The following is a 10,883-nucleotide window of genomic DNA, read 5'->3' as shown; positions in this document are numbered from 1 at the left end:
GCTCTTCCCCCAGGTCAAATAGCAGAACCTACGGAGCGGGCAGTAGGGAGAGCAACCACGCATCAAGGCCTCTTGAGGCCACAAGCTTTACATGAATTTTGTTGCGGGGCAGCAGGGGGCGGCAGGGGGTGGGGAGCATTGGAAAAAGCACCCTTGCAAAAGAGATACTGTTATCTCCTGGGCTCTGTGGGGTTAAGTGGCATGCTTGTAGATGCAGAGGCAGCATTCAAAGGCACGTCTGCAAAGCCATTCTTCCCTGTCTATTCCATACTGGAGAAGGGAGGGGAAGGCAGGAAGGGCAGAGGATGGAGGGGACCAGAGCCAGACAGAGTCAGAGCCGAAGATCAGCCCCTGACTGAGCTCCCCTCCGGAATCCCTTACAATTCACTGGATCCTGCAATCAGGGCATAGGAAAGAGGGCCCAGCCTCTTCTAAGTACTCTCAGCTAGGACCTGCCCAGGCACCCTTAGAAAGGGAGGAGGCAGGGCTTCCCTGGTGGCGCAGTGGTTGAGAGTCCACCTGCCGATGCAGGGGACACGGGTTCGTGCCCCAGTCCGCGAAGATCCCACATGCCGCAGAGCGGCTGGGCCCGTGAGCCATGGCCGCTGAGCCTGCGCTTCCGGAGCCTGTGCTCTGCAACGGGAGAGGCCACAACAGTGGGAGGCCCATGTACCACAGAGAAAAGAAAAAAAAATGATAGGGAGGAGGCAGACCCTGTCTGCAAGAGTAAGAAGGTACTGTGGAGACAGTGTTGTCCAGCAGGCTCAGAGCAGGAAAACAGTGCTCCAGTTTCTCTATCTGGTACTACAGCTGGGGACTAGAAGCTAGAAACCCTGCCTGGCCCAGGGCTCCCGGCCCTCCACTCGGCTGCCTCCATGGCTGTGGCTGTGGACAAGGAGCCAGGGGCCGGCTAGGCCGTACCAGGTCATAGTCCTTGCGGATCCTGAGCAGTACGGCGCGGCGTCCCCGCGGTTGCTGGACAGGATGAGGTGGACCTGCTGCAGGGGCCTCAGCTGGACGGTGCAGAGCTCAGAGAGCCTGCCACCCACCACATGGATCTGCCAGGGCTGCAGGTGCACGAGCACAGGCCGGCAGGGCTCCTTGCGGCCCTGCCATTCTGAGGCTGGAGAGAGACAGGGCTGGGTCAGCTGGGGACCCCTGCCTCAGGGAGGAAGAGGGCCGGCTCAGGGCTGGAGGAAGACCAAGGCCTCTAAGCTCCTTGTCCTTTCTTGGGTCCTGAAGGTCGTCCCCTCCCCGACAGTCCTGCTGTGCCTCTAGCCCGTGAGAAGTGTATTAACTACCACGTCCTGAGTGTTTACTATGTGTCCAACACTGTACCAGGTGCTTTGCATGAACTGCTTTATTTAACTTTCATAAATCTATGAAGTAAGTGCTATTATTATTATGTTACAGATAAGAAAAAATAGGTTTAGAGAGATTAAAAAGTTTGCCTGAAGTCCAGCAGCCCATAGGGGTGGAACCAAGATTCCTCAAAGAGTGACTCTAGACCTTCATTAATGACTTCTCTGTTGCCTGAAATTCCAGTGTGAGACACCACAAAGCAGCAGTTCTCGGGAATTTGTGTGTCACAGTAAGCCTGTGGAAAGTAGGCAGGGTCCCGTGACTCCTCCCCGGGAGTCAGTCACATTCTCTTTTTTTAGGACCATTAGGAGAAGCTAAGGAGGATGGAGGACTCCTGGTCCAACTTCTGCCTAATGCCCCTGTGGCTCTTCCCACCTTCCCTGGCCTGCCTGGAGGCCTAGAAAAGGGAGGCCTTTGCCTGAGGCTGCTGAGGGTGGTGGGGATGTAGCCTGGAGTCACGTCCTCCCCACCCGCACCCTGGCCAGCCCCAGGCCTACCTTTCATGCTCCCCACGAGCTTCTCAGACACGATGCTCTGACGGTTCTGGCCCTGGATCCTCTTTAAATATCTCCTCCAGAGCTGGGCAACAATCCAGGCACTGAGCAGGCTCACTGAGAAGGCAGAGGCAGTGGGATGCTCAGAGGAAGGTGAAGGTCTGGAGAGATCAGTGGCTTCTTTCCCAGACTCCTGTCCTTGGCAAGACTCCCTGCTTTCCCCACCTCTTAGGTTACCCACTCAATTGTCTCAAATTATGAAGCTCCCTTGGGGGGAGCTGCTTTGCATCCCATGGGAAGCTTTGGGTAGCATCTAAGGTGCCTGTCCAGCCTCCTCTGCTTCCATCACTCAGATCCCTTTCCAGCCAGAAACTGAGGCCAGAGTCCTTGTGCCAGAGACTTGGACCCACTGTGCCAGTCTGCGGGTCGACTCACACACAGCCACGGCAAAGACTAAGTCCCAAGCCTTTGCCCCAGCAACTATATCCCAGCCCTGGTTCTCAAGCAGGGATTTGCCTCTGACAGTTTCCCAGGCCCAGGCTCCTGCAAATTGCTGTGGATTGTGGATTTCCCATGGCTCCTGACCAATCTGGGCCCTTCGGGGGACCCCAGAAGAACAGGAAGACATTTCTCCCTGGAGCTGGCTTACGTGCAGGTTAGACACTTCTCATGTCCCTCCTGCTCTGATGTTTTCTTCATCTGCTCAGAGGAACAGTACTCTGCATGGTTGGTTGGTTGTCATAGTTGGAAACACTCCAACCCCGCCACCCAGCTTACACCTCTCACCCAGCCCCACCCTGCCCATCATTTTTACCCAGGGGGAAGCAGCACAGGATCCGGATGGTGACCCCGAAGCCAAATCCACTGCCTTCAAAATAGTCCCGCATGATGCGGGGAGCACAGGCTGGCAGGCCCTCTGTGCTGAGCTGTCTTGGCTGCGGGCAGGGGTCTCCTGGGGAGACAGAGGAAGCTATAGGCCTGGAGGTGCTGGGCCACAAGCTTTAGGACAGGATCACTGAGGAGGTTAGGGTGGTAGAAAGAGTTCTGGGTAGCAGAGGGGAGGGGGCTTCTTACCCCTGCCATTGTACCAAGAATGTGGCATCTGCCTACCAGGGTAACAAGTGGAATAAAAAATAAACCTCAACCTGTCTCTCCATCCCACGTACATATGTACACACACACACACACACACAGCCCTTCCTTTCCTCATCACTACAGTGGGATTAGATATCCTTAGGATAGTCTCACTGCACTCGGCCCTCCTAATATTACAACCATCCTGGCCAAATGTGAGCCTCCTCACCAGGTCTCTCTGCGTCTCAGTCCTGCCTGCGCTTGGGCACCTGGTAGAATTGTGCAGAAGGGACCGTATGTAGCTGTATGTGGCCACCCTGGTGCCCAGAACCAAAGTTCCCAAGGGCAGAACCATAGCTCACGCCCCACTTGGAGTCTACTATCTAGCCACACTGAACCAAGCCCACAGCTGAGGAGGGATGAGGCGCCAGATCCCAAACCCCGCCAAGTGCCCCCCACCCCGGCCACTCACCAGCATGCCAGAAAAAGACGTTGGGCTGCAGGGCACCAGGGTTCACGTTGGTGACAGCTACTAGAACATCCTGTAGGGAAGTGTTTCCGACCTCTGCAACCTCTTTTTCAGAGAACAGCCTGGGGGTGGGAGAGGTGGGGAGCTGTTGAGGTAGGAGAGAGATGCAGGCTCCCAGGCCCAGGAACCCAGATGCAGGAAAAGATCCAGAGAGCTTGGGGAGGGAGGGGTGGGCCAGCTGGGAATCAAGGGCCCATGGGGCTGTCTACAGGCAGAGGGTCTGGGGCCCAGGCTGAGGTAGAGTCTGAGGTGGGAACCCAGGCAGGCCTCACCCATTCCCGCTGTTCTCAAACCAGTAGCGGTCGCCATCCCGCAGTCGCACAAACTGATGGAGGACGATGGTGCTAAGGAGGGGTCCAGGGTCCCCATGGCTCTCCAGGAGCCCCCCGGGGAGTAGCTCCAGCCGGGACCAGTCCTGGCTGAACAGGGCAGCTGTGGCCTCCAGCACCTGGGACCAAGAAGGGACAGGAGTGAGTGCAAAGACCCGGTACCTGCCCTCCAGCCAAGAGGTTGCTCCCAGAGATCAGCCCCAGGGATAATCATAATAAATGACAGGGACAAGTCATCACTTATTATGCCCTGGGCACTGCTCTGAGTGCTTTCTGTAAGTTAACTCATTTACGAGAACTCTCTCACAGATTCAGCTGCTTATTTTACATATAGCTGGAATAAAACAGTCAGTCCCCGATGTAACTTGTTCTTGAAAAGGTATGAAAGTTGAAGAGTCAAAATCAGCACAAAAGGGCTTCACTGGTGGCGCAGTGGTTGGGGGTCCGCCTGCCGATGCAGGGGACGCGGGTTCGTGCCCCAGTCCGGGAAGATCCCACATGCCGCGGAGCATCTAGGCCCGTGAGCCATGGCCGCTGAGCCTGCGTGTCCGGAGCCTGTGCTCCGCAACGGGAGAGGCCACAACAGTGAGAGGCCCGCGTACCGCAAAAATAAAAAAACATCAGCACAAAAGTTGAATGGTAGAATGATGTGTTAGAAAAGGTTTCTGTTCTTTAGAGGTTAAAAAAAGTTTTTGAAAATCAAATCCCTGCATATACATTGCCTTTTAGAGACAGTGTTCAACAGTATAGAAGCAGTGTTGTCTACCTGACCTTTAATTTAGTTCTTTTCTCCACTCTCTCTCTCTCTTTCTCTATATATATGTATATATATATATATATATATAAATACATATATATATATATTTGGCTGTGTTGGGTCTTCATTGCTGCACACGGGCTTTCTCTAGTTGTGGCGAGCAAGCGGGGGCTACTCTTCAATGCAGTGCTGATGGGTTTCTCATTGCGGTGGCTTCTCTTGTTGTGGAGCACGGGCTCTAGGCACACGGGCTACAGTAGTTGTGGCTTGCAGGCTCTAGAGCACAGGCTCAGTAGTTGGGGCACGTGGGCTTAGTTGCTCCACGGCATGTGGGATCTTCCTGGACCAGGGCTTGAACCCATGTCCCCTGCATTGGCAGGCAGATTCTTAACCACTGCGCCACCAGGGAAGCTCTCTCTACAATATAAATAAGCACTTGACCAGCTTAATTCCAATGAGGCCCAACTGAAGTTAAAAGATTCTTTTTTAAAATATTTTTTTAAATAAATTTATTTATTTATTTTTGGCCACGTTGGGTCTTCGTTGCTGCGAGCAGGTTTCTCTACGTGCGGTGAGCGAGGGCTACTCTTCTACGCAGTGCACGGGCTTCTCATTGTGGTGGCTTCTCTTTGTTGCGGAGCACGGGCACTAGGCGCACAGGCTTTAGTAGTTGTGGCATGCGGGCTCAGTAGTTGTGGCGCACCGGCTTAGTTGCTCAGTGGCATGTGGGATCTTCCTGGACCAGGGCTCGAACCCATGTCCCCTGCATTGGCAGGCGGATGCTTAACCACTGCACCACCAGGGAAGTCCAAAGTTAAAGATTTGCTACCTTTGGCATATCTGGTGATTCCCATCTACCTACTGATTTTATAAAAGGTTACAGGTCTCATGTACATATCACTTCTTTATAGCCTTTCAATTCTCCACTTTCCAACAATGTTATAAAATAGTAAGGGCAAACACAATAAAATAGGCACCCACTTGTAGAAACAATGCTGTGCCAAGATGTTAAGGCAGCCAAAACTGGTCTGTTGGCTGGCAGGCAATGCCATTTGTCCAGCGGGTAGCTCAGGTTATGACAGCTGACTCCCCAAAAGCAGCTCAAATATTGGTGCATGAAAGTATAGCTTGTTCCTGAGTCAAGGACCTTCTAAAACCATTTAGGGAGTTGTTGGGAAGAGTAAATAAGATGAACCCTATTAAGTGCCTGGCATGCAACAGATGCTCAATAAACATTCACTGGATCTGCACAGTCACAGAGTCTAAAGCCTAATCCTGCTGGTCTGGTAACCTCCATCCTGGTGTGTGATACTGGGAAAAGCGACCTGGGTGAGCCCTGCCCCTCTCACCAGGTGCTTATCTCTGATGCATGTGTTTCGCCGCCCATCCTCCGTGTCTCAAGCCAGTGTGCCCTGGACCTCCCACCCTGCCCTCTGGGTCCTGACCCCTCCTCACAGTGCCATCACTCCGGAAGAGTGCAGGGTTGACATCCTGCCATCTGGTAACTGGAGGCAGGCCCAGTGTTGCCCTGGCCTCTGTGTAAGAGGGCAGGACCAGATCCCGGCCTGGCTGCAGGCAACTGGCCAGGTGGTCTGTGCGGGAAAACTTCAGTGGCCCAGGCCAGAAATCGGGATGGGATACCGAGTCTGAGGGAGCTCCTCTAGCCCATGCCCCAGGCTCCAGTCAGCCCCAGGGGGACCTGAGCCATACAGAGGGAGCCATGGTCAGCAGGTCAGAAGCTCTCTTAGCAGTGAGAGAGTGCAGGCTCCCAGCCCTGGGCACCCCTCCCTGCCCAACCCTGGAGCTCCAGCTGAACTTCTTCCCAGGGGCCAGGCATACACAGCCTGCAGGGACAGCCTCAGCCTCACCTCATGCACCCTCAACCACCACATGGTCCTCTCGCTCAGCGATCTGGGAGGCCATGGCCAGCAGCAGCGAGTCCACATCTTCAGCTCTTTGTAGGTTTGGGTGCTTTGGGGGTGGGGAGAAGAGAGGGGCATGGCTAATGAGGCCAGCCGTTGGGCAGCCAGGCTCCCTCAATCCCAGAGTTCATGTCCTGGGCCCACCCAGTCCTGCTATTTGCTCCCAAACTTCGGGGCCATTGCTTCTCTACAGGTTGATTCCCCACTCAGGGTGCGCAATGTCCCCATCCAAAGCTCATGCTGCTAGGACACAGGTCTCCACAAGCCCAAGGAACAGAAAACTTTGCTTCTATTTTAGGAAACTCGACGGTATGGTTGACAAAGGCACTAGATCTAAGTCTTGGTCCTTGCTCGGTTAGTAACCAGCTGTGTGACAGGACCTCTCTGAACTCAGTGTCCTGCCCTTAATAAAAAGGGCCTTAGGGATTAAGAAAATAAAATAAGTAAAATAATAAAAAGGTATTAGCAGGACACTGAGATCTCTTTCAGCTCAGCTCCATGACTCTGATTCTGTGCTTGCCTCTTCCCTCTTTCCTCCCACCGCCTTCCCCCTTTATGAACACTCTATACAAAGTATCTGATTTTGCTTTAAATTAATGGTCAATGCTTTTTACCCATACTGGCCTGGACAGATGATTCCTGGTAAGCTCTCAGAATTCCTCTCTCCACCTTGCCCTCCCAACACGTTCACATTCACACACTGCCCTGGTGTGTCTAACTGGGAAGTTTCCTTGGGGGCTGGAATGGCTGGGGTACTCCATTGCCTACAGGGGACCCAGAGTTGTCAAGGGAGAAGGAAAACCTAGAAGGAAGTGATAGATGTAGAGCCACATCTGCACAGGCCCCTGCTGTGCCTCACACAGCCCTGAGGTGGGCATGGAGGACTGACGTTTGACGATGTATAGCTACCTGGTCATCTCAGACAGTCGGCAGGGGAGATGGCTGGGGTGCCCCAGGCTGCTTCCTCTACCCCAGCCCATCCCAGCTGGTTGCCTCAGTCCTACTGCCCCCCTTCACCACACACCCTCAGACACAAACACACACACACCACAACACACACACACCCACGTATGTGCCCCCAGCCCTGACCTCTCGGCTCCAGTAGCTATTGCAGACCCGGAGAGCTCTGGAGACACTTGAGTTCCTATTGATGACCCCCTGGAAGTGGCAGCTGGCATTTCTGAAATGCAAGGAGCAGGTTAGTGGTGACCGAGGCTATGCAGCCCCAATGTCAGGCATCAGCTCTGGTCTCCAAGGCTAGAGCCAAGGGCCCAGGCTATTGCTTCCTTGAGGTGGTGTGTGGTCAGGGTAGGTCCTGAACAACCTGAATTTTTGGAAGCAATAAAAAATAAAAATAAAAAAAACATCAGACCAAACGTCTAAAAGTGTATCCCTTATTTCACCATGTTTCATTCTCTCTCTCTTCTTCTCTCTCTCAATAGAGAAAGAGACAGAGACAGATAAACTGTGAACTGAAAGAAAAAATGCACAACATAAGAGTTGTGAGTTTCAATTTTATTCAGGAAACTTACTGAGGACTATAGGCCAGGAAACGGCCTCTTGGTAGCTCTGAGGGGACTGCTCCAAAGAGGTAGGGGGAGAACCCAGTATATATAGGATTTGGGCTAGGGAATGGGTGCAGTCAAACATACATTTCTGTAAAAGGTTACTGCTAGTCACAAGGATCAGATACCTCAGTAAATGGTTTTTGTGTTTTTCTGTGTATGGGAAGATGCAACAATCTGGGTCCATTAAAATTTTTTCCTGAGATATCTCTAACTATCTAAGGGGTTTGTTTTCCCAAAGCACCGAGTGTCTTATCCTGTTTTTTGTCCCAAATTCCTTTTCAGGGTGTACTGTTAGAAGGCGACTGCAGTGGCTAATGACCTGATCCTGGTAGAGCTGGATGGTGGGCAACATTCTTTATACATCTTTTTATATATGTAAATTAAAACATTTTAAAAGGGATTATTAATCGTTCTTTTGAAATTACTTGTCTATGGATAACTCAGTTGCTACGATTTCTTGGCCATCATAAGCCATATCCAGAAATTGGTCCAGAGTAATAACAATCTAATCCATGAACTGTTTTAACTTATAATGCAATTGTAAAAAAAATAGACTGCATGCTTTATGTTATATACTTTTAATTTAATATGTATATTTTTAAGTTTATTTTTCATTATTTTGGAGTCAATACTTTTCTTCAGCTCTCACACATTTTTATTGTAATTCCCTCCAAAGGCTTATAAGCCCCACTTCCTATCCTTATAGCTAAAAATATCCGCAGTGTAGTGTCAACACCTGAGGTTCAGACCTGCGGGCTTTGTGACTCACCCTCTGAACCTCAATTAGCCCGTCTTTAATTGGAGGATTAATATCTAAACCAGCTGCAGAAAAGCGGACATTAAGGTGCTCAAAAACCACAATGATGTATCTTTTTAAACAACTGTTGTTCTTCTTTCCCTCCATATTCACTGTTCCCTGGGGAATGGGCACACTTCTGATTGATAAGCCTGTCCTGAGGTCTCCTGAGGCAGATTTTTCTCAATATACACCTCCACCCCTCCAGACACACAAATATCTGAGCCCCTCCCTCACCTCATGTAGACGCCAGGGGGCACCATGGTGGAGAAGAACGGCTCAGAGGCCGCCAGGAACTCCGGGGAGATGCTGGGGTCCAGGAAAGGGCGGTACTCTGCCCACAGGGGTAAGAAGACAAATAGGCTCTTTACCCTCACACAACTCTCGTCACATGAACCCACCTGTCTTCTTTGTCCTATGGATCCTGACCCCCTCCCCCTCCCCAAACGCCCCCTCAGCCCAGGTGTTCCCCAAACTCCCTCACCTGTGTAATTCGGCGGTGCTTGCTGCAGGAAGCTGGGCAGCCACTCATACATCGCGATGTTCTGAGGGTCAAGAGAGGGGGAAATGGGAGGCCAGCGCTGCAGCAGCCAGGCCAGGAAGGATCTGAGCTCAAGGAAGGCTTAGGTGTGAGACGAGGACCAGGCAGGGGCAGTCACGGGAGACACACTCAAACAGGAGAGGGGCGGAGGTTCCCGTTGCCCACGAGGAACGAGGGCAGGGGGGGAGGGGCAGCTAAATAACAATCACGAGAAAACCTCTGGTAGAACTAGCGCTTTGCCTCCTTATCACTCTCAGGGGCTTTCCCTAGACGGTAGCTGTCTGGGGAGGCGTGTTTCTGGGTGGGCTTGTCCAAGGCTGGAGGGCTCTGCGGGGCAGCGGAGTCTCCCGGGGACAAGGACGTGGGGGCAGGGCCGCGCGACCGACCTGGTAGGTGGCGATGACCCTCTTGCGCGCGTGCTGGAACAGCTCCTCGTCCCCCCAGAGCGGGTGCTGGCGGGCCAGCCTCTGCGCCCACAGGTTGTGGTAGCGGAACCAGAGCAGGCCCAGCGCCTGCAGGAAGGGCTCGCGGTTCCCTCGCTCCGCCCCGAAAGCTGCCCGCGCGGTGGGGACACAGGGGAGGAGTTGAGCGCGGGTGGGCCCGAGGGGGGCGCACCTCGCCGGCCGCCCGCCCGCGCCCCCGCCGCCTCACCGTACAGCCCCCGGGGCCCGCGCCGTCCCGTGGCGGGGTCGGGCGCAGTCCACATGCGCAGCGGGTCCTGCGCGTTCCGGGGGAAGGCGGGGTCGGGCCCCGACGCCAGCTGCCCACCGTTGAAGCTGCGCAGCTCGTCGCTCCAGGAGTGCGAAGAGCCATAGATGGCGCTGCCGTCCAGCCAGCCCGTCGCCTCGTTGGTCTGCGGGGACAGCGGGAGGCTGAGCCGGGGTTCGGGTGGCAGAGGCGGCTCAGGGCGGGCGACGGCCCGGCGGCCGTTGCGGGTGGTGGGAGCCTCTCCACAGCTGCCTCAGGTCCCGTCCCGGGGGTTGCTGGGGCTCTGTCCGGTCTCGGGGTCCCAGCGGCTCCTCTGGAAGGGCAGCACCACGTCCCCGTTCTGGTCGCGATCGAACACGGGGTCTCCGGGCGGGATGTGGATGTTGAGGAACTCGGCCGGGCAGCCAGGCTTTTCCACGCTCACCAGGTCTGAGAGCACGTGGTAGCCTGCCCGCCATGGGGGAGGGCGTGGGAGGGCCAGCTGCGGGCCGCTGAGCATCTAGACCCCCCACCCCCTTCCCTTGAAGCTTCAAAAGACTCACAAGCCATTATGGGCAAGTGTAAGCCTTGACCTCCCCACCCCTTCCCAAGCCTTCATCCAAACTGTTTTCGTTGTAAGTTTGGTCTTCTTGGTAACTGGGAGGTGCCCAGTGAATGTGCCTAAGCAGTAGGGCTGGCAGCACCGGCTCCAACATGCAGCTGGGAGCAGCCTGCCCAAAGGGCCTGCCAGCCTCAGTGGGACACTGGACACTGGATAGCAAGTGTGGGCACCATGGATGGCCAGCAGGAGCTGAGCATTCCTG

The 10,883-nt window shown here is 54.1% G+C and overlaps 1 protein-coding gene across 1 annotated transcript in view; it reads right to left on the bottom strand.

Moving 5' to 3' along the window:
* DUOX1 (dual oxidase 1) overlaps positions 1–10,883 on the bottom strand; it is a 34,175-nt gene that overhangs the window by 16,561 nt on the left and 6,731 nt on the right. The window contains 15 exon segments of the mRNA XM_007467031.1: positions 3–28; positions 922–969; positions 972–1,123; positions 1,860–1,973; positions 2,671–2,808; positions 3,403–3,521; positions 3,732–3,907; positions 6,001–6,191; positions 6,423–6,516; positions 7,557–7,647; positions 9,069–9,165; positions 9,316–9,376; positions 9,759–9,925; positions 10,024–10,228; positions 10,343–10,528. Of these exon segments, the coding sequence (XP_007467093.1) occupies positions 3–28; positions 922–969; positions 972–1,123; positions 1,860–1,973; positions 2,671–2,808; positions 3,403–3,521; positions 3,732–3,907; positions 6,001–6,191; positions 6,423–6,516; positions 7,557–7,647; positions 9,069–9,165; positions 9,316–9,376; positions 9,759–9,925; positions 10,024–10,228; positions 10,343–10,528 (1,865 nt within the window).

The sequence above is a fragment of the Lipotes vexillifer genome, unplaced genomic scaffold (genome assembly GCF_000442215.2).
Source record: "Lipotes vexillifer unplaced genomic scaffold, Lipotes_vexillifer_v1.1 scaffold1010, whole genome shotgun sequence".
NCBI lineage: Eukaryota > Metazoa > Chordata > Mammalia > Artiodactyla > Lipotidae > Lipotes > Lipotes vexillifer.
The sequence above is the reverse complement of the archived record's forward strand: the minus strand, read 5'-3'. Positions and strand labels throughout refer to the sequence as shown.